Raw genomic sequence first — 27,079 nt, 5'->3', positions numbered from 1 at the left:
TAACGTTCACTGCAAGCTTGGCAAACCCTGGCAATGATGGGAAGTGGCATTTCCCTTGGGAGGAAGAACAGCCCACAGAAGATGCACTCCCAAAGAGCTGGACTCACTGTATCCATGGGTGAAATTCACACCAAAAAGAAAAGGCTTATTTCAAAATACAGAAAAGCAAAAACACAAGATAGAGCATTTCTTACTTTATTGGGACTGTGAAAAAACAAGAAGCTCCTCCTCCTGAAGTTCACCTCAGCACCTTCACCCAGTCCCAAGACTCTCTCTTGACCTGGCACCTTCCCCTACTACCTGAAAATGTAATTTTATCATGGGGAGCCTCCTCCTTCCTTACAGCCTTAGAACAGTACAGCAGCCAGGACTCAAAACCATTACAGCTTCAGCTAATCTTCCCAAGATCAAGAGCTCTCCAAAGCAGAGTTCCTTCAATGAAAACAGCTAACGCTTCCATCTTTTACTCAAAACCAGAGGCCAAGCTAAGGAACAAGCAGGCATGGTTTGCCTCCTCTGTGATCACAACCCAATATTCCTTCTCATGCCATTCTTAGGGCAGGATAGCATGGGTGACAACTAAAAGCACACCCTCCCTCCAAGAGAGCAGAAGATCAAAGAAAACCACACGTCATGGCAATTAATTAAGTTTTTATGTTTACAGTAGTCACTTAACATGGATACCAAGAGGTTTTAATAAGAATTCTGATAGTGGAGTGAATTCATTGGGAAGGCTGTAGAAGACCAAAACAGCTGCTCTAAAATAGTCATTCCGAAGAAGAAAAAGTTGAGATCATACAGTGTTTTAAAACTGAAGTTACATGGTTTAATTTGCATAGCACAAGCATATATCAGTAGCCAAGTTACAGGCGTTGATAAAGCCCATCTCAATTTGTGTTATTGCCTTTTTCTTTTAAATCTGAACAACTGCTTGCTGGTCTCTGCTGGAATCTAGGTAGGCTTAGTGGCACTTGCTCTCCAGCAGCTCCACTTGGTTCCGCCAAGGAACATTCAACACTACGAAGTTGCAAATGGTGTGCTAAGGAAAGAAAGAAGAAAGTAGTTAGGAAAACAAGAGCATGAAACAGTGTCATTTACCACTGTTCTTCACTCCTGGGGCAAATCTCTAGATTTGCCCTCTCCAGACAAGTACTCTGGAGCAGCATTCGTGTGCTCAGAGCAAGTGACATCTCTCAAATAAACCCTAAGAAATAAAGCTGAGCACCAGCACTGCTGACAATCAGGTTATCTCCTTTGTCCACTCACAGAGGAAAGCTTTCAGCATGGGTAACACTCAAACATAAGCCCACAGGCACAGCTAAGCCACGTGTGAGAAATCATCGCAGTTGCCATAATGGTACACACCAGTTCTGTGCTTCTCTTATGCGCAGCTACACCTTCACACAAGCAGGAACAAAGGGCACATACATCCTGTTGCTGCCATCAACAGAAGGAATGAAGCACTATGGAAAAACTCAGGCCAGGTGCAGGCAGATATGTTTGGTGCTCCCACCCAAAAAGCTCAATTACTCACTACAAAATGCCTGTGTAACTGCTTGGTGGGCACAGAGAGATGGGGTGATCTGCTTCTGGGCAGTGCCTTGCCCAAAGCTCTATTCACAGTGATACAAGTCCCACAGGAAAGCATGCCAAGCATGTTTACATCACCATGGGAAAAAAGAGATGAGAATTCTATGGGGACTGAGAGCCAGGAGGCCTGACAGAGTTTCCTCCACATACCCTTCTGATCCAGACCATGACTACTTCTTAAGAGGACTGAGACACATGCACTGCTCCAGCCTGAGCCCCACTTAAAAAACAGCCAAAAGGCCCTGCCTTCTCTGACATCAACTGGCAAGACAAGTTCTGCAAGGGCAAAACTTGCTTTGCCTTGTTAAGCGTAAGGTCTCTGATGTCGGCCGAGGCAGACAGGGGACACTGACCACAGCCATCTGTACGAAGCCAGCCAGTGGGACGGGGCTGGAAATGGGGAAGGGAGGGGGTCAGCAGGCCTACCTTGGCCATCTGGGGCTCCTCATGGAAAGCACAGTGCTGGATATCAGTCGCTGGCTTTGTGCAGGTTGTCCGGGCAATCTCCACTTCCATTATGTACTTGACTCCAGCCACGATCTGCAACAAGACAAGTCGGCAGAGGCGGCTTTACTCACAGCACACGGAGAAGGGCTCTCTGCCGAGAGAAGCCTGGCAGAAAGGCAGGCAGCGCTCCTGTTACATGATGGAAAACAGACTGTGAAGTACAGAGGGAACTGTATGTGGCAACCTCCACTACAGACGCACTTGGCACCCCCTTAGAAACAGGAAACAAGATCCAAGTAAACATGTCCCACAAAGCAGCTTCCTTAGCAATACACAGGGACATGTATTAACTCACGAGCAGCGCAGGGAAGCCACTGGCTCCTTCCCCAGCGCGCAGCACTCAAGGTCACTCAGACTGAGAGAAGCCAAGACATAAAAAAGGGCTTTTATTCACCTTCTCTGGGGGATAAACGTAGCGGGAGCCCCCAGGCTAGCGCTCTGCCCTTTCTCCCAAGGAGCCCGGCCCGCATCTTGCCAGCGCCCTAACAGAGCGCCGCGGCCCGGCCGCTCACCTGCCTCTGGGCGCTGATGACCCGCACCACCCGGCTGGAGTACATGTCGTTGCTGGCCCTGTTGTACGCCGTCATGGCGAACTGCAGAGCCCGCTCCAGCCCCTCGTCGTTCTCGGGGTCCTCGATAGGCTGCGGGGCGCCCACCAGCCGCGGGCGGAGCCCGGCGCCGCGCACGGCGCCGGCGAAGAAGAGCAGGGCCGCCGCCAGCAGCAGCAGCCGCCGCACACACAGGCCGCCCGCCGCCATGGCTGCGCTCCGCCCGCCGCCCCGCACGCCGCCGCCTTTTAAAGGCGCGGGGCGGGCCGGGCGCCGTTCGGGGCGGGCCCGGCGCCTTTCGGGGCGGGCCCGGCGCCGTTCCGGGGCGGGCCGGGCGCCGTTCGGGGCGGGCCCGGCGCCTTTCGGGGCGGGCCCGGCGCCGTTCCGGGGCGGGCCGGGCGCCGTTCGGGGCGGGCCCGGCGCCTTTCGGGGCGGGCCCGGCGCCTTTCGGGGCGGGCCGGGCGCCGTTCCGGGGCGGGCCCGGCGCCGTTCGGGGCGGGCCCGGCGCCGTTCGGGGCGGGCCCGGCGCCGTTCCGGGGCGGGCCGGGCGCCGTTCGGGGCGGGCCCGGCGCCTTTCGGGGCGGGCCCGGCGCCTTTCGGGGCGGGCCGGGCGCCGTTCCGGGGCGGGCCCGGCGCCGTTCGGGGCGGGCCCGGCGCCGTTCGGGGCGGGCCCGGCGCCGTTCCGGGGCGGGCCGGGCGCCGTTCGGGGCGGCCCCGGCGCCGTTCCGGGCGGGCCGCGGGGCACGGAGCGGGGGGAAAGTGGAGGACGAGGAGGAGGAGGGTGCTTTCCCGCACGGGAGCGGGAAGTTGGAGGCTTTTTCCAGACTCTGCCTCCTCGTGGGTTATTCTTGTGCTTATTTCCCTCTACGGCGAAAGGAAAATAAAAGCCACAGAGCATTTTAAGCTACCGGTGTTGTGTTCCCAGCACAAAACACCTTGAGTAATTTCCTACCTCTGCCTCCGCAGCGCTGGTGTTGCCTCAGCTACGCTTCGAGGCGGCTTCCCAGACAGACGGCTTCGCTTCCCGTCTGCTCCCTAAATACCGACATTATCTCCCTCGTCCCGTCAGAAATCCTAAGTTTGGAACGACAGGACTTATTATAGCACGAGGCAGCCAGCCGCAGTGAGATTTAATGCCTCATGGGATTGTTAGGCTGAGAGGGGAGGAGGTTTTGCACCTGAATATCCACAGCTTGCCTTATAATGGAAAGGGCTTGTCTGCTGACTGGAAAGGCTGCCTGCAAGCCAGCAATATCCAGCATGGAAAAATCCCTGCAGTTGGCAACAAGCTGAGCTATCAACATTGACAGGACATTGGGGTCGTTCTTGTAGCGAGAGAAATACAGAACGGCTTGGGCTACGAGGGACCTCGAAGATCATTTCCCTGCAATCCCCCTGCCATGGACAGGGATACCTTCCACTCTTCCAGGCTGCTCAAAGTCCCAGGATGAACACCACCAAAATCGCCTGCAGACACCCAAACAGAAACAAGCTGCATTTGTTGATTATTGCCAGTCCAAACCCCATGAAATCAGGACTTGAAACAAAGCAATTATGAGGAGAAAAATTGCTTGGCAAAAAAAATTGTGTTCTACAGCTGATGAATAAAGGGCACCTGGTTCATGAAATAAAGCTGCATTTTTTCCATTTGTTTCTGCAGGGTGCAATAATCTTGCTCTATCAGAGGTGCTTTTTAAAAAATATAAAACAGAAATTAATGAATAACCAGATAAAGAAGCTGGTAATAAAAGAACTTACCAAGCAGCAGAAGACTCATAATAACATTGCAAAAGTTTGTAATGCGGTGTGCCATCAGTATAACTAGAAAAATAGGGGTTTAGCATCTTCTTTTGTGGTTGATATTTGAGCAATATCCAACATATTTTCGTCTGCCTTTTTGTCTATATTTCAATTTCACTCAGGACTGGTGAGCTTTTTATTATACCAGGCTTATTAATTTCTGCAGAAAACTGCTACATCCCTTGCCCTTTCTCTTGACATCCCTCATCTCTCTTTCCCCATTCAAAAATATAGTTGTCAAACATGAAAATTTCACTTTTACAACTCTAACCATTACAATATGTGCATATGTGCAGAAAATCCTTCAAATAAATGTTCTGTAGCCTCCAGCCAAAGCGTCTGTTTTGGCAGAGTTCCTGTGAAGTACAGTCAGCCAGGCCACTGTCCAGTTGGAGAGTTACATGGACAGCTCTGTGTCTGTGGGACTGAAAACATGAAATGTCCCATTGAATCCATTGGAAAGATTTGTAGGATCAAGTCCATAAAGACATGGACAACAGAAATGGTAGATGGCAACATCAATGGGTAGAGTTGCTGTGGGCCATGTCCCCAGGGTAGTTTTCATGGCAAAAAAATAAACTTGGGGGCTTGTGTTCTTAATGGAAAGAGTATCTTTAAATGTGGCAATTTCTCCACTTTGCAATTCCTAACGTGTACACAGGGCAATTCTCTGAACACCCTTCCAGAGTTTGGTTGAACTTCCCAGAAAAATCTCCGTTGTGGCAGCCCCTCACACTTTATCTGAGTACCTCTCCTCCAGGCCTGCTATCTGCATTTGGCTAAAGATAACAGCCTTTGGCTGCTTCCTGCAGGGCTGGAAAGCACAGCCTGCAGAGCTCTAATCTCTGCATGGCTCTCACACAGAAACGGGGCCTGCAGGAGGAACAACAGCTTTTGTCGTCACTCGGTAATGGGATAGCAAACCTCAGATCGCAAAAAATAATCACGCTCCCCACAGGTAGGAGATTACCTTTGAAATATCTCAAACCCAATACACTCTAAATGCCTTTTTAATCTGCTTTTGACTCCTTTTTGAAATACATCAATCATAAATCAAGGTTAGATTTCCAAGTTTTCCCCTGTCAAACTGGCTGCCAGAACCAAATGCAGGGTTTGCATATGTTCACATGAGTCCCAGGGGCTCACAAAAAAAAAAGGCCTCTTGAGCAAGAGAGTCAGCAGTTTATGAGATGGGTCTGAGAGTGATTCAATACCAAAGGCAAAACTATTTCACTGCAGTAGAAGAGTGTCCTCTGCTTATGGAAATGAACCCATCCCAGATCAGCTTATTCAGTGATGTTGGGAGAAAGAGTCTCTGCCTGCCTTGGAGACTCATGGTCACTGCTCCCTGCCCTAGCATGCAGAGGTGTTCTTTTTCCGGAGAGGAATGGAGGCAATGCCATGACTTGTCCATGCAAAGAAAACCAGGTCTCTGTCTTGTCTCTCAGCTTCAAAAGAGTGGCCTCTGAAATCCAGCCAGCTGATTTGAAAGTGCCCGATGAAATGGGACACAGCCACATCTCTTCTGCATGTACACATGCCTTCACATACTGGCAAGGTCTTGCCACAAGCCAAAACCCAGTAGTGGCTTTTCTGGATAGGCTGCAAGGTGATTGCCCAGCTGAAAAACAGTATATGCCAGGAGAGGCTCCAAGGGCACCAAAAGCCTCTTCTAAACATATTTCTGTGCTGGCAGTACAAGTGGATTAGTAAATACCCCCCTCTCAAGTTCAAAGATTCCTAAATAAGCTTAGCACTTAGTGCTGAGTGCACCGTTCATACAAGCCGGTGGGAACAGAGCTATTGGGAAACACAGGCTCTCAGTCTGGGTGTTGAGCCCTCTTGAAAGCACAGCCTTAGATTTCTTGGGAACAGAAAAACCAAGGAACAGAAAAGTAGTGCAGGTAGCATTGAGGGCTATTCACCCACTGGTGGTCACTTTTAGGAATTAAGTGCCAAACATCTCTCAGCACTGATCTCAAGTAGGTCAATGATTATCACCCTGCAGAGGCGTGGGACCTACACAGCCCTCTGCCGAGTCCCAAGCTGCTCCCATCACTTGTGGGATGACAGCAGCACCTGCTTTGAATCCCTTTCCCTTATGCCAGAGCAGAAGATAATCTGCCTCTAAGAAATGGGTATTCACTTGCAGACATCTGCTTAGCAATTACTGCAGTTAATCTGCCCTTATGCCCATGAGGGGAGGCACTGTTGTTTACACACAAGCAGTAAACAAAGTAATTGGCAGCAGGAAAAGCTGCATTTCAAATAACTGCATGCAATCAGTTATGGTCAGATTGTGCAAATGAAACAGTGAACCCACAGTACTGAAAGTGGGTGCTGGTTTAAGTAAAATACTGGTGCACTTGGGATTTTAGCAAAAAATCCCTCTGCAGCAGAATCCTTTTTTTACTCTGAGAAATCTAAATACCAGCACAGCAATATCATACATTCAAAATTATCACCAGAGATTTTCTGCAATCTGGTGCCTTTGATGGCTACATTAGCTTCTGTTTACTAAGAATAATAATTTGGCCATTCTCTTTCCCCCTGTATTCTTCATCTTATGTATTTGCCTCAGCCTGCAGGAGAAATAGCTTTGCTGTGTAAGATTTGTGTTCATTAGTTCTTATTACATGGGTTTTTTTTCTTCCCCAGGAATTGCTTCCCAGAGCTGACAAGAAAATGAGTTCTGTCCTTGGTCTCCAATCCAACCCAAAGCACAAAGTGCGTGTTTAAGCTTAGCTTCTGAGGAATACCAGTGACTTCACATGACTAAGAAGAAGCCTTAAATGAAGTGTATGTTTGTTTGTGTGCTGTGCTGAAACTGGCCCTCCAGCAGCCTGCTGGGATACTAGACTGGCATACAAAGAGTAGAGCTCTGAGGCTTTGTTGATCCCTGGAAGCCCAGAGGGGAAATCAGTAGCACCGTGTCCATGCAGAGATCCCCCAAGCTCCCCAGGAGCTGGTCCACAGTGACACCACTCTTGTTCTCTCCTTAAATCAAATCATTTCTCTCCTCCCTCGGCAACAGCTTGTAGTGTAACTTCACTACTTCCAAGTCCAAGGGCTTCAGGGCATAGCACAAATTTGAGTGTTCACTCAGCATGGTATCACGCTTTAACTGCACCTTTTTATGATGAAGGCCCTTTGTCAAGAGCAAGACTACAAATCCCTAATCCTTGCAAGAGCAATTAAAAAGCCATCCAGGACCTCGAGTTGTCATTGGTTCAAGTCAGTTCCTCTGCTATGATCCCAGCAGAGCCAAGCCAGATGCCAGACTGCTTTGGATTGCATGGCACCGCACAGACACGCAATTGCTTTGTTTTTTTTATTCTGAGGTTGGGGAGGTGTCTTTGATTTTTTTTTTGTTGTTGTTTTTGTTGTTTTGTTTTTAAGAGACAACTGTTGTGCTCTCAAATAAAAGATTTCTTATTGAAAGACAAATCAGTGGTGCATAGCCTGGATGTTTTCACAATCCCCATATAAAACCAGAGGTACAACCTCTGTTTTAAGTTTTGAAGTGGTTGCAGTTCCTGTCTGCCCAGCATTTCAGAGCAGAAAACTCTGCCTGGTTAAGGCTTTATTGCAGGGAATGGGGAAGCAAGACTTGAATCTATGAAACATCTGAGTGCTGAGAACAGCCTGTTCTCAAGGGGCTGACTTGCCAACAGGATTCCTCACTGCTTCTCATTAGGAAGGATTTAAACTCTTTTCTACATTGTGCTTGTTGGATTTGAAGCATGGGAAGGGGCCAGGATACCTACTGTGTTTAACAATTGCAAGAGAGGAAGCATCAAGGTAGCTTGCAAATAAAACCAGTCACTCGTGCCAGACAAACTGCGATACTTGGCCACTAAGATTTTTCCCTCAAGAAGGAAGTGAAATTGTGAATGGCCCCAAAGTTCACCCCACCAGTGGCTCACTTGCTGCTCTATGCATGCACATCCAGCAAAAAGACCAGCCCACTCCAAAACATGGAAGGGCCTTGCAGAAGAGTACATATTGTCACACGTAAATAAGATTACTGCATCAATTATCATTATTTAATGAACATACAGTTAATCTACAAGCCATGCTGCAGCCCACATTTATAGTTATCAATCCTTCAGGTCTCAGCTCAAGTGCACAAATAAAGAGTCACTTTCAGAGCAGTATTTTTACTCAAAGTGGTTATTTGTGAGTGAGGCAACCGCTTTGTATCCAGTACCTGCTGTCAGTTCACTCCTGTTCATAAGTTTCAGTCATCCAAGGAAGGAGACAGAAAGCCAGAGCAGATCACTGCACCTAACACAGTGGATGACACAGAGCTGTGAAATGTCACCAGCACAAGCCTTAAAAAGAAATCTTAAGAGGGTGGAGGGAACAGCAAAGAATGGGTCACACCACCTAGGAGGGCAACACATATCAGTGGAGCTGTTCACAAAGAGTTGCACAACATTCTCCCAGCAATCTTATGTAAGATGTGTCTGTAGAAAACAGACCTAATGCACCAGATTAATCTGAGCAGGAATAATTGAAATGTGTAAACATAAGGAGAAAAAATAAAATTGTGAATATTAAAAAAATAAAAATTCCTTCTCAGATTCCCTGCTGGCTAATAACTGGGCTTTGACGAACATGACAACAGGGCAAGGACAAGGAAGCCTTTGTTCCACTGCAGTTTTTTGGGGAGTTGTGTCCAGCTCCTGTAGGAATAGCTGTATAGAGCAGGTGTTTCATTGCTAACAGCTCAGCCATAGTGCAGCGGTGCTGGGGGACCACAGTTCAGAATCAGGACAGGTCAGCTCGGAAGGAACCAATGTGTCCATGTGGTCCCTGCTCAAGCAGGGCCATCCAGAGCACATGGCACAGGACTGTGCCCAGACTGTTCTTGAGTATCTCCAGTGAGGGAAACTCCACAACCTTTGGCACCTGCTCTCCACTTTGCAATTCCTAACGTGTACACAGGGCAATTCTCTGAACACCCTTCCAGAGTTTGGTTGAACTTCCCAGAAAAATCTCCGTTGTGGCAGCCCCTCACACTTTATCTGAGTACCTCTCCTCCAGGCCTGCTATCTGCATTTGGCTAAAGATAACAGCCTTTGGCTGCTTCCTGCAGGGCTGGAAAGCACAGCCTGCAGAGCTCTAATCTCTGCATGGCTCTCACACAGAAACGGGGCCTGCAGGAGGAACAACAGCTTTTGTCGTCACTCAGTAATGGGATAGCAAACCTCAGATCGCAAAAAATAATCACGCTCCCCACAGGTAGGAGATTACCTTTGAAATATCTCAAACCCAATACACTCTAAATGCCTTTTTAATCTGCTTTTGACTCCTTTTTGAAATACATCAATCATAAATCAAGGTTAGATTTCCAAGTTTTCCCCTGTCAAACTGGCTGCCAGATCATAAGGTAGTATAATGAATATCAAAGTTTGCATATGTTCACATAAGTCCCAGGGGCTGGAACCTGAAAAAACCCCTGCAATTTATTATGAGATGTCTGAGGGGAAACAAAATCCATAAGGCTGTGATGACACATCACTGCACCAGCCCAGCAGCGACACGTCATATGCAGAGATACTTATTATGCAAAATAGGTTTCTTATTAGACTAAGAGTAAACTAATAAAACCATCCACATACAAACACACACAGACACCTATCAAATAAACAAAATCCTACCTGAGTGAGAGCAAGAAGGGGAATAAAAATTATGCATGCTCCTGTATCCTTGCGAGATTTTTAGAAGCCCAAATGCCACTCAGCTGTTTGAGCATTACTTTCTGATTAGGGAGGCAGTCTGGATAATGCACAGACATCATGCATTCAGCCCTTCCTTTCTTCTAGTGCCGGGGCCTCCAAAGTCAGAGAGGACAGAATGAAGTTAGGCAGCTGGGTGTGGAATTAAGTAACCACATTGGCACTTGGTATTTTCTTTCCAGATACTCTGAATCATTTGGTGTCAGGATGAAGTATTCCATAGGGCACTTGGATACTGGCTGTTAAGCTTCAGGACTCCAGCTGATCAGTTTTTGAAGTCGTAGGAAATCACTCAACATCAAAAAGGCCTGATTACCATGGCTGCACTTCACTGGGAAAATAGAGAGCAGCTGAGCGTGCCTTGAGGCAGTCATTAGAAGGACATCACAGCCACTTCAGCAGCATTACCCACCTACAGGTCCTGCTGTGCTGAGCAAAGCGAAAGGCTCACTGTGCCCAGTCCCAGCTGGTACAAAGGAAGAAGCCTGGAGGGTTTACAGCCCAGCACTCCAGTTCTGGGCTCGAAAACACGCAGGCAGCCACATAATGCCATTCTCTCAGGCGGGGTAATGCTTTCTTGATGCAGACAGCAGAAGCAGGAGTAACACCTTAGCTATCCTTGACTTTCAACAATGAGGACATATCTCCTGAACCTTTTGTTGGCTTCCCAGGAAAAAATTTAATTCTCCCCCAAAATGCTCATCTAAACTCCTCACAAAGACATCTTGTCTTTTTCCTTCAAATTCCAGGATAAATCTTTGTTTGGATGAAAAACTAAAGCAGTGGACAGCAAGGCAGTGCACTAAATCCATATCTTTCTGCTGCTTGTCCCTCTGCTTGGATCTTGCTGTTCCTGGTATACAATGAGTTGAAACAAAGAGGGGTTAAAACAGCTGCTTCCTTCTCCTAGGCTGGTGCATCTGCAGACGCTGACAAGGAGTTCAGTGTTTACATGCCACAACCCCAGAAATCATTTGGAGTTCATGGGACTGAAGTCAGCTCATGCTGGGTGAGGACTGTCCTGTAGGATCTTTCCACATTGTTCCAGAAGACCTGATCCTTCCTGGAGAAGTGAACTGTGAATTTGAGGAGCTGTCAATATGGCCATTAATTGAACTTCTAGTACAACCCATGGCTTATAAAGCCAGTACAAGCAAGATTATTGTCCAAGAACACACAAAATAGCTGAAAATATTGAATCAGATTTGACTCAAGGCTCAGAATCTGGAGAAAGAGATTGAAAATATGCCGTAATACCTCTCATTTAATAGCATTAGTATTTCTTTATTTCTTCCCTCAGCATGTTTTCTTTCAGCCACAGGAGGAGAGCCCTTCCAGGACGCCCTTGTTAATAAACTGAAAAGTGTATTTCATGTGCTTCTGACCGATCAACATCAAGGACTAGTTCCATGCATGCAATAATCCAACCTCACATGTGATTAACAATGTCCACTTTAATAATGGTCAGGAATGCAGGCTCTCTTCCCCACCATCTCCAAGGATTTTGGCTGTAAAAGGGTCCAATATTTCAAGGTCACCTCAACAGGCTAAAGTTTGAATGTAATTCATTCCTTTGTTGACACAGCCTTGCACAAGGTTAAGGCGTGTTTTAATTCAGGTGAAAACCAGGCTACCCTCTCCTCAGCCAGACGAAGGCAGGTGCTAGAGCCCCAGTTTCCAGAATCACAAGAGAAACTAAAAGAGTCTTACCTTTCCTATTACAAAAAATATAATATAATAGGAATAGGAATATAATAGGAAAGCCTGGCCTGCAGGCTGCTTTAGAAGAGAAAAAGAAGGTTGCAGACCTCTTAGGATCACAGAGATCATTGCAAAAAAAATGCACAAAAGATCTATATGGTACCTCACCTGCCTGAAACTCAGGGACTTCAACACCTGCTTCTACAAGTCCTTAAAGAGACAACTTAGAAACTCCCATCTGCTTCATCATGAGCAACACTGGGGCCCTTCTAAGGGGGTTTCTATAGCCAAGTAAGCATCAGCCAAGGGCAGGTGGAATCATGTGGGTGGTCAGTGAATCAGCCTCCTTGAGACACAATGCCTGTGTAACTGGACATTCCCAAGCAGGAGATTTGGGGAAGAAAGAGCACAAGGATTCTTTCTGTGAGAGAAGCAATACCAGGGGAAGCACAGCCCTTTACATGAAGCAGAAGCTGAGGTTTGCTGGGAATCCACAGAACAGAGGAGGCTGAGAGAGCCGCCAAAGAATCATGAGACCTCTAAGCTGCCCCTTTTTAGGTCCCTTTCTGACTCCAGACTGGGATCCGGCAGGGTCCAGAGATGCCTCCAGCTCTGACCCCTTGCTCTTCTCCCTTCTCTACCTGGGCCCCACCAGCTCAGTCTCTGTGTGGGACTCAGAGATGGGCTGAGTTGACACCTGTAGCAGAAGGGAGATCCCACTGAAGGCAGAGGCCTCTGCAGAACCCTCTGACCCCACATGAACAGCCCAACCAGTCCCCTCAACAAGATCCTCTGTTGTGAAGCCCACACTCTTGGATTTAGATGGTGAAAGATGGTCCTGCACTTTAGGAATCATGCAGTCACCAAACAGCTGAGATTAGAAATTCTGAAAAAAAAAAAAAAAAAAAAAAAAAAAAAAAAAAAAAAAAGTAAACCAACAGTTGTTCTCAACTGAGTTCCAGGCCAGAAAGAAAAAAAATTAAACGATTTACAGAGGGTTCTCAAGCAATCATTAGCAGGGCTGAGACCTAGAACCCAAAGGTTCAATCCCAGCCCCATGCATTGTTTAACTCTTGGGCATACCACAGTCTTGGTAAACAAGTAACCCTTGTTTCTGCAGCTGCTGCTTTTAGGCTGGAAGCAGTTCTCATCTATCTCTCCCCATGTGTCTGTTCCCATCAATACCAATTTTAAAAGAACCTTGCTGCTTTGCCATTGCCATCCTTGCTGCCAGCCATACGCCATTATACACAAGAAATAAGAGCTTTTAGTTGTAATTGTGGTTTTGCCTTTTTTGTAGAGAAGGCGTCCCATGAAGACTGACACAGCTGAATACCTGCCTAAGCACACCAATTCTCTCAGCAGGAAATTTCAGAGGGAAAAATTAAATTGTAGCTGTATAATACACTGAGCAGACAATGCCAGTGATTATCCAGCAAAGTGGCATCAAAAAGCACCAGCAGTGCTGACTTCCAAAGGGGCATAAAGTGTTCTGAAGAGTTACCCTGCAAAGGATGACACAGCCCTTCAAGAGCACTCGTTTTTTGTCCCTTTTACTCTGGCTTCTCTGCGAGGCCTCTAGGGCCAGACCAGTCCTATAAAACACTGGAGACACCTCACATTTTCTTGCAGGTAGACATACTCCACACAAGCTGGCAAGTGCCTCCTTTCCCTCTCTTTCCCAAGCCATGGAAACTCTGGCCAACCTCCCAGTTCACTCTGACTGCATGACAAGGGAGCACTCTTCGGAACTCCGCTGCCCGAGTGTCCCACTGAATGGAAGTCTGTCATTGTGCTTTCCCAAAATCCTAGGTATTTCTGCTACAATTCACAGCATGGCCAGGAAATTGCCTTCTTTCCCTTCTTGGCCTCCCTAGCAGTCAGGCAACCCTTCTGGATGTTGCAAGTGGCCACTTACAGTAGGATAAGAAAGCCCTGTGGCTCAGACAGACTCAGTGCCCCCCTTGGCAGGTTCAGGCTGAGCAAGCCCACACCACAGGCAGTCCCAGGGAGATCTTTTATTTATGTGGAGTACAAGCCCACAGTAAAGATTGTGGTGTCAGCCAAGGCCAGAAGGAAGCAGTGGCTCTGCAGCAATAAACACAAATCAGGAAACATGGCAACCAGCCACACGCTGACTTAGGGCATGGCTGTGAGGAAGCACAGAAATGTTCTCCAGTGAGGTGGCTTTGCAGCACAACATCCCCAGTGCCACGTGCAGAGGAGTCAGGACAAACCAGACACAGGAGGAGAAGTAGTTTGGCAGGGAGATGCCAGATTCTGTAAAGGCATCTGGGGTCACAGGTGAGGTCACATTGCTTGCAAATCCCCACAGCCACAGTCCTGTCTGCAACTGTGCCAAGGCCAGTGTATTCCACACCTCTCCTTGACACTCGCTGGAAAACTGGGGAACACAGGACCCACATTTCTCCTTTATCTGGGGAGTATCTTTTTGACTTTTCTGGATGCTTCAGGGATATACCTCCAAAGATACATGTGCATTGAGGGCTACTAGGAGACATAAAAGCCAGCGAGCCATCTGTTCTTTTCCAAGCTTCCTTCCCACCTGGACAAAAGTTCTGTGCTGTTCTTGTGCTCTCACCGGGCTCCTTCCATTTGAGTCGCTGAATTCACACACATCTCGGGACGCACGCAAAGGCAGTCTCCTTTTCTTCCAAACCTCCACCTTCTACTTGCTCCAGCAAGAATTCTGAGTCCCACCAGCCCCATTCTATGGTCATGCTTTCTACAAAGTCCTCACTTAGGAATCTGAAGTAGCAACTCAAATTAGTGTTTTGAAAAGGCCTAATGAGTTGCTTTGGAGACCAGCAAGCACTACAGATCTCTACAGAGCTGGCCATGCCACCTCCAACTCCCTCTATCTTTGTGTGCTCAAGTGCTTCTAATCGCCGTATACCACCCAACAGCTTCCTCTGAAATGTGTGTGCTCACCCCCTATTAAAGGCTGGCAAACACAGGTAAGTGTTTTGAGGCATGACCTGATGTATGGCTCAAAGGAATGTTGGTTTAAAAGGAGAGTGCATCTACCCCTGCCCCTACCTTCTGGCAGCCTGACATACACGGTTTAATGGAAGGTTTGGCCCTTGTCTTGCATTCAGCACAAACGGGGCCTTATGAGGTCAATAATACTGGGAAAAGCCTGAATTAGGTGGAATGCAAGTGCTTGACTGCTAATTATCCACATGACCTTGAAGCCTTGGACAGCCAGGGGTCTACTACACGATAAACTACAAGATGATAGATACAGACACTTAGTCTCTGAAGACAAGGACTGATAAGTAAGATCTAGCCAGCCTTTCTATGGTTAAGACATTTCTGTCTCGTGTTTATGATGCCCAAAGCTGCAGATCTTACCTTAACAAAGTAACAAAAAACATCTGGGAAAGAAAAATCACACTAGGGATAGTACTTTGTATATCCTAAGCAATGGATGATGCAGGTCTAAACACAGTGGGGGATAAAGAGAATGTTTTTCATCCTCCAGCTACTTTCACACCACTCCACTGCATCACCAGGAGTGTGGCCACAAAGTTTGCCTCTACAGACCTTCAGGGCCTGTTCTGCCTGGGGAACTGTAATTCCCTCCCTCTGAATTCCTGCACTGTGCATGCTTTTCACCAAAAATTCAGTCATCTCCTCTGGGAAAACAAAACAAGGCAACAGCTTTCCCAGTCATCAGAAGATGAGCTCAAATGTGACTTTGTGTGGCTGCACTGAGCCACTTGGAAGCATTCCATGCTCAGCTGGTAAAAGGCAACATCTAGGTGGAACATCACCCACGACCCAAGGTGGAATTGCACAGCACCTGCTCAAAACAAAACTGGAAAGCAAAGAACAGAGTGACAAAGAAAAATGAGAGATGGAAAAAAAACACCAAATCTGACGTCAACATCAAAATCTAACCGAATGGAAATCTCCAGACAGAAACATTGAAGTCCATAAGGAAGGAAGAATGAACCAAAAAAGTTTCAGGATGAAGTTCTCAACTCAGAACAGAATAAAATTAGTTGGGGAACAAAAAAGAGACAAAAAGGGACTCAAGTAATGCTAAGGAAAGTTTGGAAAAAGAAGTGTTCTCAACAGAGAAATATTTTTAAAAAATTCTTTTATATTACAGAAGTATTTACTTTGAAAAGTATTGACTTTTTTATGAAAGTCAATATTGTCTAGCAAAAAAGAGACTAAACTCTGATTATAAAATCACATGTGCCCTCATGCCTGCAGTCAGGCCCAAAATTCAGACATTGATACATTTCCAAACTGCAGAATTTCTAAGCCAATCTAAGGCTGTTTGTTTACTGGCTGGAGTATAAGTCTATGAACCAAGATTTCCATCCTGTTTGGTTTTGATTTCAACATCCTATCTGGAACATTCAGCTCATGTTTTCATGTTTTTCTAAGCAACCATGAGAGATTTTTTTTTTTTTTAATTAGAAAATGGAGTTTCTTATGCAATGTCTTTCTCCCAGCAGGTTTTAAGAAAAAAAAAAAAAAAAAAAAGAAAAACAACATCCTGAGACTGCTGTGAAAGCCATAAGGTTTAGTAACCACTGCAACATGCCATAAAAAATGCTTTTCATTTCCCCTCCACACATAACTCACTTATTTCTGTCATTCAGTCTCTATTCCAAAAGTTTTACTGCAGTATTTGCTGAACCAGTTTACTACAATGAACTATTTTTAACTTCTTTAAAGAATTTCCATTAAAGCATGACCTGGATAGCTCAACAAGCAAATATCATTGATACTACACCTGTCATAGACAAACAAACGAAAATCTGTGCTTGTATGGGATCTAGACACTGTTTTATGGAGAAGCAGTGCTCCCAAGAACAGCACAAAGTCACATGGGGCCCATGAGTGCCAGATTTTAGGTTCACATCTCAAAGGAAACTCAAACAAGTGGAAAATCACAGGTAGACACAAAGCCCCTCAATGATTTCATCAACAGTTTAGAAGAGCCCTCTGCTGTGTGTGTTCTGGCTAATACACAAAATATCTAAGCCCTCATCAAAATGCAAGTGTTGAAGTATGTAAATAAATGATGAAGCAAGTTCTCCCACTTTAGGAGAGCTTTGGCTTTTTTTGCCCATAGATATTCCCACACAGATGCATGCCAGCATATGCTGGTCTTCCAGCATATGTCCCTAAACTCACCCTAACTTGAAACATTTCCCCTTGTCTCCCCTGGACAGCAAACTCCAACCAGAGTCAGAAGGAAGCCACATTGGACTGAAAAGTGCCAGAGCTGTGTCTTTGGTTTCCTGGAGAAAAATTGTTCTCCAGGGAACTGCTTGGATTTTGAAGGACTTTTTTCTCTTCCCTGGCATGATGTGACTCAGTTTCCAGCAGACAGTGCACACAACCTTTGTGGATCCATGACAGGAAAGAGTCTAGGCCTAAGATGAGGAGAGTTGCCAGGCAGATCTCTAGAGATGTCCTTGCACCCTTCCGTCTGTGTGCTACAGAAACCTTTGCTGAGGACGTCCTGTGACAGACTATCTGAGGACAGGGACAGGAATTACACCATTTTTTTTATGCTGCTTTTTAAGAACCTCCAAGAAAGGACATTAATTTCTTGCCCCAGTAATCTGGTCTACTGCTTTGCTATCCTCATCCTTGGAAACACTTTTCTGGTTGCAAACTCTGATGTCCCTTGCTGTGATCTAATACTAATACAGCTAGCAGGAACACAGAGAACACATTACTCTGCCACAGCTAACCTCACATCAATCACACCAGCCCCCAAAAAGGGAGCATAGTCATTTTTCCAAACTCACTGTAGTATTCAGACTACTAATTTTTCACCAATTATTAATTAATTAATCATTATTCAATTATACCGATCATATTTCAACTATACCAATTATCTTTTCCTCCAAGTGTGAAAGACTTGTCTCCTCAGCAATGTAGGGATGTGGGAGGTTGAAAAATGTGTTTGTGAAAGTGCCAGGTAAGAGCAGGAAAGAAACCAGGCATTGGAAGGCAGAAGAATAGATGGAAAATGTCAGAGTTACATTGTCTGGGGAGTAAATGTTTCAACCCTGCAACCAACCTGAAAAGGTCATATCACTGGTGATTAAAAACTCGAATTAGTACCAACCTAAACCTACTGCATGTGTCAACACTCCTCCTAGAAGCACAAGTGCCACGTTCTTCTCTGTAGGTCAACTAGCAGCAAGGGCATGGCTGCAGGCAGACCCTCTCCAGCTCTGCTATTCTATCAAGACTGTCCAAAACCACCAGAGTGAGGGAAAAATGCATTGCTGTCACCACATTTCCACCTGCTCACTGTGTTTTCTGTCATTAGCCAGCCTCAATATTCCCATCCTCAGTGTTCTCCCATTCCTAAGAAACCTGCGATGAAAGAGCAAAACCCATCCAAGCACTAAAATATTTTTTTTAAAGCCAGAGCAAGCACCACAGAGTCCAGCCCTTACACAAGAGCTGGGATCCGGTGGAGACTGAGGGATTTTTTTTGCCATGTTGGACTCTGTTTTCTCACCATAGGACTGGTACGAGGAATGGGAGCTCCCTGGTGGCAAAACGTGAATTTGCAGAGATGGACTTTCAGTGGCCCCATGCTTTTCCCTGCTCACATGGAACCCTGGGGATAACAGGAACACAGTCCTGTGCCGCCCCTCCCAGTGCACTGAGACCAGTCAGAGCTGGACACTGAACACGATGGTGTCTAGTGCATGGATGCCAACTCCCAGCTCCTCCTCACAAACCTGGCATCCCTTTCTCCAGCCCAGGCATGCAAGCTGTGCTGGGACACACTTTCACAGGCCAGGAGGTACCTGTGTTTGGTTAATGACAAAATCAACAACAACCAGATTACTGTCACCCATCCAGGTTTCATGACACCCCAAACCAGAAGCAAGACCCAGACAAAATCCAATGGAATTTGGGTGAAAAAGAGCTTGGACTGCCATGATTTTCACAAAACAAGAGGCCTCCACTTTTTCCTACCTGATTTTTAGCACTGCCTTCTTAGGCAACAGTCCAAATCAAGTGCCCAGCAGCCCTTAAACAGTTTGGGTCTCAGGGGATCTGGAGGAACCAAACCACTCCATCTCACACAGACATCTCACATACAGGGTTTGCTCCTTAATGCCCGCCTTGCCATCTGGTTCTGAGCTGGGTGCCACCACTGCTCTGTGCCTGAAGATCAGCAGACCCACAATGTGGCCACTCCTGGCATCCTTAGTGCCTCCAAGGGACCTGGAAAAGAGATACAACGGTGACATATCACCAGTCCTTTCTGGCTGGTGCTCTGCCCTGCAGCCCCAGCACGCAGATGAACGATGTTCGCAACCTTGGACAGCTCTTTATACCCCCGGCACAAGGCAGAGGTCTCCTGCCCAGCTGCACTCCAGCAGGTCTAGCAAATGCCAGCAGTCTTCACAGGTTCAGGTGGTGATGAGCCAAAACCAGAAAGGATGAAATCCAAAGAAGGTTGCCAAAATAGAGGCATAACGCCAAACTCAGGACATTCCTGCCTGTGCTTACCACACCTGCCTGCACATGGGAGGCTGGCAGACCATCTAGATGATCTCCTGCTGCCAGCTGACTGCCTTTGTCTATTCTCCCCGGGAATCTCCTGCCAGGAAGAGGACACCAGGCTAGACAGACCTCTGATCCGACCCAGGATAGCTCCAATGGGAGTAGAGCTGTCACATCTCAGGCTGTAGCAGCCTGTCCTTGGGCAGCGGCCTCTGCAGCTCTCTAATGCTTCTTCCCAGACTGAGAAATCGCACCATGATCCAGGAATGGCTCAGAGCTGGACAAGTTTGTCTCTGTAAGAAATAGTCTCAGCAGCTGGGGATAAACAAGAACATCAGACAGGTGGGCAAAGCCACAGAGGGACCCAAAGCCTCAGAAGAGGGGAAAACAAAAAGGAGACAAAAAATAGCTGGAAACTGCTAGTTTGCATCTGGCCGAGCAAGTCAGGACTGCTCGCTGACAGACCTAGAGACAAACTCCTTTCAGGCCAGCAGATGGTGCCGTGCCTTCAGCCAGCGGGAGGCAGCTGCTCCGGGACACAGCCCTCCCTCCGCCCAGCGGGGTCCGACGGGCGCTGCCCTCAAGCTGCCGGGGGAAGGGAAGAGACAGCCTCGCTCTGCCCAGGGCCCGGCCTCCCCAGCCGGGCATCTCCCAGCTGCAGGGCCACTTCCAGCCTGGAGTGGCGGGGCTGATGCCGAATCTGGGCCTGAGACAGTCGGGATCCGGGAGAGGAGGGGAAATGAGCCTGGAAGCCCATGGAGCTGCAGAGAAGATCAGGAGTACCTTTTGGTTCACTGCAAGAGCAAAGCACCGTATGCTGGGAGAAAGACTTCTGTGATGGGCAATCTGGCAGGGGAAGCACTGGCCAGGAGTTGTGTTTTGGTTACATTCAAGTGTTTTTGATGCAGCAGAAGTGTCAGAGCCCTAGGGAAGGACGACAGGGTAGCGTGCTCAGGGAAGAAGTTGCTCTGGCTGGCCAGGTTCAGCCCAGACAGCATCGACTGGCAAGCTGTGCTTCCTGGCTCCCTTCAGAAGTGCTGCTGCAACCATGCTCCTTCCCAGCACCCACATGCAGCTTGTTGGGTGACCACCCATGCAGAGATGTGCTGTGCCACTCAGGCAATGCAAAGGCTCAGAAGGAGACCGCTGGTTGCTGAAGACTGGGAATACACAGGCTCACCCAGCTGGTCCATGCCCCACAGCAGCCAGCCTTTCTACACCCCGTGTGCCAGAAGAGAGCCAGCACACCAAGCACAGGTCACCAGTACAGATTCAGGCACACAGACCAGATCTGAAGAGGGTGGTGGGAAAGGAATGCTCCACTCACACTACCCTGTTTTTCAGCGGAGACTTCCCACAGCCACTTCCCTGGACAAGACCAGCCACAGCAGGTATATATAGCTCACCATGACCCAGCTGTCAACCCAGAGCTATAAATACAGCTAGAGCACAGATACAGCTATCAAGCCACTCTTGACTCCATTCATAATCTGTCCACATCCTGCAAGTCCACAACACAGATAGGAGAGAGGTAAAGGAAACTGTCAGAGATTCCCTTCCACTGCACACTCACAGGAAACACAGCAAGACCCTCTTCTTTCCCAGTGTGTCCCTCTGCAATGTCCTCCTACTCCTCCACCTCACCTGGCACAGCCCAAGTGGCAGTAGTGGTAGGAGTGTTATCCATCCACGTGTGAGGCTCAGGTTCACCAGGAAAGCAAAGCCCTTTTTGAGACTACCTGATGTATTAGAAGGCAAAAACACTGATATGCTTGCTCTCCCCAGCACCATCCATATCACTGCTGGCACAGCCAGCTCCCATAGCACTCAGACCCATCCAGACCCAGGCTCTGGGCAGATTTGTCCTGCAGCCCATCCCAGTTGTGCTCCACAGGCACTGCCAGTGCTGTGGCTTCTCTCCAGTGTCACAGCAGCCATGGTTGCTATTGGGAAATGAGTGCTTACCTGTCCAGACCCACCTCTGCAACTCAGGCCTCCCATAACCACCTAAATTCTCAGAGCATTCCCCAGAAATCATAATCAATGCTACTTAATTATCTTTTGACAGTTTTGAAGGGCTTTTCACTACCCTCTAGAAAATCCTTCACAGCTATAAGGCTGCTGTTGATGAACATCCATTATGCTGACTAATATGTCTCATTGCTTCCTTTTTCATTACCCCATGCATTTCTTATGGTTAGCCAGTAAGCAGATTAGGGGTGGGGATTTTCCAGTCTATGCCTGCACATCACCTTGCCCTATACATGGGGTAGGGCTAATTCACCTCCCATCTAGTCTTACCCACGGAAGCCCTCCATAAAATGAACTCCCAATTTAAACAAGAGCCAAGCTCCCCCCATTCCGGAGTGCCAAATCCAGACAGGTTCAGTAAGTGGCCATAGCCCTGACAAACACAGACAGGCCTGCAGTTCCCAAGCAAAACAAGGGGCCATCCTGCTTGAGCAACACATCTCCAAACGGCTGCATTATTCTGATGCAGCTGAGTACAAACCCTGCCATAAGAAAACTAAACTGCTGCAACAACCGTCTGCCTGGGTTAGAGTGTGAGGAGTGGGGCCTCACTAATTCAGGAAATAAAATAATTATTAATGGCATTGCAGATAGCAATTACTAATGGCATCAGCAGCAACCACCTCCACAGCTGGAACAAAGCCCACATGAGCCACAAATGCTTGTTCTCCAAGAAATCCCCGCAGTCGTGCCGCATTCGGGGTAGCAGCACGATCTTCTTACATGCACAGAGCAGAGATGGCCCGAAGGGTCGGGTGTTACCCTGTAAAGGCAGCGAAGAATTTATCAGGCTCGCCACAATTTCCTGCCCGAGGCTGTGGGAGCCGTGCAGGCTCTCTGGGCTCAGCCCTGCCCCCCTAAAAGGGGCTGCACACACAGCCCGGTCTCACGGCAAAAGCTCCGCAGCACAGTCACAGGGAGCGCTGCAAAGCGTTCGGGGAATGCAGGCAGAGGTGCTGCTGAAAGCTTTACCCACTGGTTCAAAGCCTCGCTGCACTCAACATGAGCCTCCCTTCTCAGACTGACAGGGATTTAAGATTTAATTCCTGTGTATGAAAGGGAAACGTATCATCGTACGTTTTTACATTGCCTGTTTTGAGGATTTAAGTGAGAGCTGAGCAGTGGCCAGCCCTTAAGCCGATTCTGGAGCAAGATGCATTTCATTCTCACCATAAAAAGTACTTCAGACTTTAGTGGCAACAAAACCAAAGGGGAAAGAAAAAAAAAAAAGCCAGGTAGGAGAGTAGCTTGATGACATTCTTGCTTACTTAAATTAACATGAAGCTGTTCCACTGCTGAGCTGCCTTCTTGTGTTATTTCCTCCTTTGTCTTTCTAGTGGAGAAAATGCCCCGGGGGTAATGAAGCACTGAGCTAACTTCCCCATCCCACTCAATCCAGACCAATTCTGATGAGGCTGATAAAATTCACCCAGTTTTACAGCAGCAAGCGGGGTCAAATTTTAGTCTGGTTGCTTATGGCCTGCAGTTCTTACCATGCAGAAGTTAGAAGGATTGCAACCTGCAGCAATTGTGGAAGCTGACAGCAAATTAAAGGGAATATGAGTTCTGGCATTCATCTACAGCAATTTAGGAACAGCCTTTTCATTACTGTAAAAATAGCAAGTATTGATAAGCAACATGTAGCTCTGATCTGCACTAAATCTCAAATTGCAATACAGAAAAAGCAGGAACAAAGTTAACACTTCAAAAACAGGAAACTACTGCAAAGGGGAAAAGCCACTTGTCCAGACTCACGCCATGGACTAGGATAGGGCTTTGGACCAAATACCAGGCTCTGGTTCCTGCATGCTGTCTGCTGCACCACCTCCTCAGAAAAGGGATGGAGCATCACAGCAGTTTCTGGAAATCACCCTTAGATTCCCCTGTCCCCAGATTTCCCATTAAATTTTTACTCCAGCGCACCTGCTAAGCAGAATGTTTCAGCAATGCACAGCCATGGGCTCCTCCTGGGGTGTTTTTCTGCCAGTGAAATAGCTATGACTGTGAGGTTTACAGAGACTTTCTGTTCCTGTCTAAAATTATCTTTGCTGATCCTTGCGACGCCAAGACCACAGAGCCAATATTCCACAAGCCCTGAGAAAAAGGCACTGTATTTCAGGCACACTCAGCTAGTGTTGTTACAGCAGCATCCATCAGCCACGACCAAAGCTCTGGGTCACCGCCGTGCACCAGGGGACACTGCCTGCTCCTTTGTGCATCAGACAGCGCAGGGAGTCAGGGTCTGGGTGCTCTGTGGCTGTTCAGCCAAACAGGAGCCTCTGCGATCCCTGCTCCGACTGCGAGATCGGGGTAAAAGTGGATGAAAAGACCGCAGGTGGATGCAGGCAGATGGGGGAAACGCGGCTGAGAGAGACAACAGCAATTAGCATAAGCAGCGGCAGCCTCGGCTCACCAGCTGCTTTGCCGATTGTCTGCCTCCCTGATTTCCAACAGCAAAGCAGCAATTTGCCGACGAGCAGAGTCAGTAGCCAAGGCTGCCCCTCAGGACTGAAACTGTCAGGGAAAACAAACGATTTCCATGGTACAAAACCATGGCTTGCAGGGCTTTGATGTAGGAGTTTGCCTAAGTAAGGCATGGAGCATGCAGCTCAAAACAGACACCAAATACTTCAGAGCGAAAGGCTAAAAAAGGAAGGTTTTAGAGGAGGAAATGAGTCAGTAGCTTGGAGGACGGGAGGGGGAGTTCAAATAGCTGAGGCATATAAAGTAAGCAAGCATCTCAAAAGCTACAAAGTCAGCAAAACGGATGTATTGATCTCAGGTTTCTGTTGATGTAGACCACGGGTGACTTTTTATACTGACCATGCTGGATTTTGAAGCAATCCTTCATTGGGCAGACATTTGCCAGCTGCAGTTCACACCGGTGTTTCTGACAGGAGCCTAAGTGGTCACCACCAGCTACAGGATTGCTGGAATCTATCAGTCTCCCCTGGCTGAAGGATGGATTTTTTGGGGGGCCTTGTGTGTGTGTGGGAAGTTTCAGGCTGATTGCAAATACCATTTGCCTGAAGAACAGGAGGGGGGGTTCACCTTTCATGATGGTTCATCCAAATGTACAGCCTCAGCTTCCAGCCTAGCTTATTTATAGCACTAACACTGTGAGAAAAAAGGGCAAAGCTGGTTCAGTGTTGAAAAGCAGGAAAGCTAGTAAAAAAACCCTTCTTCTGCACAAGGCAATTCCGGTCTGTCATTGTGACCACTTCATATTGCTCTGAGAGGCTGGGGACAAAGAGGTCTCACCCCAAGAAGCTTTAGCCTCGCTCACCACACAACAGAGGGTGCAACAGGATGTGCAACACACTAAGCCAGAGGTGTTGGTGTCAGAGTGGCAGTAACTTCCTCATCTCTGCCCGGGTCCTTGTCCCATCCAAAGGCTAGTGCTGATAGAGAGGGGAACTCAGAAATAAAATTTCCTCCTGCCCTCCCCAAACCAGGGAGCTCCCCGTGGGTTCAGGCTCCGAGGCAGAGCTAGAACAGCTTTGACAGGACCCCGCTGCAGGCCCGGGCTGAGGAAACCCCAGCACTACAAAGGGTCAGGGTGATGCTACAGGCACATGCGGGAGGGCTGTCAGGTCAGGGAGCAGCACAGGGCTGGAGCAGCAGGCTCCCTTTCCCTGCAGAACCAGCAGCACAGGACTGGCATGCAGCGGGGTTCCCAGCGTGCCACACACACTGCTAATCCCCAGCAGGCAGCCCCGGGGCAGGGCTGGAGCTCCCAGTGCAGGAACAGCGGGGCAGGGGCTGCGGAGCCCTGTGCTAAGGCAGGCTGGTACCACCATAACCACACTTGTCCATGTATTTTGGTGCACAGATCCTGCCTCAAAGCACCACATCCGCCTTGTTTATCCTCACGGGGCTATCCTGTTGTCTTCTGGGGAATTAAACATTTCAAAAAGCCCTTGTGGTTGGTGGTGAGTGAGTGCCTTTCCCAGAGCAGGCACATCTTTCTCATGAGGCAGGTTAAAAGTGCAAGTTTTCTCTTACTCTGCTGGTGAAGTTCTTGTCCCTGCTGAATTTCCTTTAACCAGTTAGATACTTTCTCAACCTACTGCAACGTTTCCAAAACCACCCCTCAGAACAGACTGAGCCAAGAGGCCAGTTCCACCTCATTTGCCCTTATAAGTACACAGCATGAAATAGCCCCAGCACTGCTCTCGTGGCCTTGCATCATCTGCTCCCCTCTTCCCCAGGATGTCTCATTTCTGTACCCGTCTGTCAGCATGAAACCCATCTACAAAGAGCAAGCTAGGAACAGCAACAGGCAAATTACCCACATCAATTACGACTAGAAAGCACAGCTGCCCCAGGTTTCTGCTGCACACCACCAGAGATGGAGGTCTGCTGTGGCACTGCCACATGGCGCTGACCACCACTGCCTTGATTTCCTCTCCAAGCCACAATCACGGCAGAGAGGCAGGACCAGAAGTTGTCCAGAGAAACTTACTGACATGACTGAAGCTCTCCCTACTACACCGGCACTTTATTTGACTGGTTTCAAAATGGAAAAAAAAAATCCAAACACGTCCCTGTTTATTTCTTGTTAATACTTCTAAAGTCAGTCAAGATTTGGGGTCAAATTTAAGCATTCCTTGATTAAATATATCAGGGAAGAACTATCCACGCAGGCCAATTAAAGTCTGGGTCATGCTGGTAGGTCTTTTTGCTAGTTTCATTACAAATCTGATGCAAGAGCTTTTGCAAAAAAGGAACCCCTAGCAGGAGTAAGTCACCCAGCACAAGAGCCTAATGAAACAGGATGGCTTTTTCAACGCACCCATCTTCAGCGTGGGATCTTTCAGCAACTTCTCTCTCATGTGAACAGGTCTAAAAACATCTACAAGGAGCATCTACTGGGGTGGCCTCCAAAGAGGGGCTAAATAAAATAAAAACTAACCCCCTTTACCTAGAACAGCAATATGGATGAGAACTGTAAGGTGTGTAAGCGTTGCTCACGCCTTTAATAGTGAAGCTTCACGATCATACCCCAGGCCTGAAAATGCCGCCATGGAGTCTCGGTTTTGTTTCCTTCTTATAGGAAGGTACATACTCAACAAATAAGCTTTTGATGCTGGCAGCTTTTTGCTCATCGACTCAAGCCGGGAACATCACTGCAGTCAGGATTCGGTGATAAAAACCTCCGTACATTTTGTACCATCAGCAGATGCCTTTGTACTCTGATTGCAGGCAGCCCGAGCCTCGCTGGCCAGAAACATTAAGGAAGGAGCATTTTCGTCAGGGCGAGCGGGACTGCCAAGCCCACGGAACAGCGGGTCCCCGGAGCGCCCGGCCGCGGCAGCGGCGTCTCCTCGGGGCCGCCTTTGTTCCGAGGACAAGCCGCTCGTTGTTCCGGCCGCCGGGATCCGCGGCTGCCGGCTGGGCTCTGCCGCAGCCGCCCGAGCCAATCAGCACCGCCCGCCTGAGATCGCACCAAAGTAGGTAGTGAAAATCCCTCGGAGGAAGGAAAAAAAAAAAAGAAAAAGAAAAAAAGAAAAAAAGAAAAACTCCCACACTTCCGCCCGGCTGCCCGCCCCTCGCCGCTGCCGCAGGCTCCCCGCCCGCCCCCTCGGCGGCTCCCCGCTGCCCTCTCGGCCGCCCCCGTGCCGTGCAGCC

At 48.1% G+C, this 27,079-nt stretch overlaps 1 protein-coding gene and 3 long non-coding RNA genes across 5 annotated transcripts; 1 reads left to right on the top strand and 3 right to left on the bottom strand.

Annotated features, from left to right (window-relative positions):
* Positions 1–639: 639 nt before the first annotated feature.
* On the bottom strand, positions 640–2,876 carry LOC137471929 (cystatin-like). The gene is made up of 3 exons (XM_068186633.1): positions 2,610–2,876; positions 2,017–2,130; positions 640–1,039 (listed from the first exon to the last, which is right to left on the bottom strand). Exons 1-3 carry the CDS (start codon positions 2,853–2,855, stop codon positions 962–964), a joined length of 438 nt encoding a protein of 145 aa, XP_068042734.1. The 5' UTR covers positions 2,856–2,876; the 3' UTR covers positions 640–961.
* A 721-nt stretch (positions 2,877–3,597) lies between these two features.
* On the bottom strand, positions 3,598–9,127 carry LOC137471927 (uncharacterized). Of its 2 annotated transcripts, none has more exons than XR_010997927.1 (3): positions 8,848–9,127; positions 3,824–8,726; positions 3,598–3,719 (listed from the first exon to the last, which is right to left on the bottom strand). It is a non-coding gene; the product is annotated as an uncharacterized lncRNA (long non-coding RNA). The 2 variants fall into 2 exon arrangements; XR_010997928.1 differs by having other exon boundaries at positions 3,637–3,719; positions 4,404–8,726.
* Positions 9,128–9,225: 98 nt separating this feature from the next.
* LOC137471928 (uncharacterized) lies at positions 9,226–11,688 on the top strand. Its single transcript, XR_010997929.1, has 2 exons — positions 9,226–9,692; positions 10,939–11,688. It is a non-coding gene; the product is annotated as an uncharacterized lncRNA (long non-coding RNA).
* Positions 11,689–15,575: 3,887 nt separating this feature from the next.
* On the bottom strand, positions 15,576–26,890 carry LOC137471926 (uncharacterized). The gene is made up of 2 exons (XR_010997926.1): positions 22,942–26,890; positions 15,576–19,135 (listed from the first exon to the last, which is right to left on the bottom strand). It is a non-coding gene; the product is annotated as an uncharacterized lncRNA (long non-coding RNA).
* Between the last annotated feature and the right edge of the window lie 189 nt (positions 26,891–27,079).

The sequence above is a fragment of the Anomalospiza imberbis genome, chromosome 3 (assembly GCF_031753505.1).
Source record: "Anomalospiza imberbis isolate Cuckoo-Finch-1a 21T00152 chromosome 3, ASM3175350v1, whole genome shotgun sequence".
Classification (NCBI taxonomy): domain Eukaryota; kingdom Metazoa; phylum Chordata; class Aves; order Passeriformes; family Viduidae; genus Anomalospiza; species Anomalospiza imberbis.
The sequence above is the reverse complement of the archived record's forward strand: the minus strand, read 5'-3'. Positions and strand labels throughout refer to the sequence as shown.

What these genes read in the sequence shown, in the direction of transcription:
- LOC137471929 (XM_068186633.1), bottom strand. Translation starts at nt 2,855, where the DNA reads ATGGCGGCGGGCGGCCTGTGTGTGCGGCGGCTGCTGCTGCTGGCGGCG. An exon ending in TCATCAGCGCCCAGAGGCAG is followed by an intron (nt 2,131 to 2,609) that starts GTGAGCGGCCGG and finishes GTCTTGTTGCAG; the next exon opens with ATCGTGGCTGGAGTCAAGTA. An exon ending in AGGAGCCCCAGATGGCCAAG is followed by an intron (nt 1,040 to 2,016) that starts GTAGGCCTGCTG and finishes TTCTTTCCTTAG; the next exon opens with CACACCATTTGCAACTTCGT.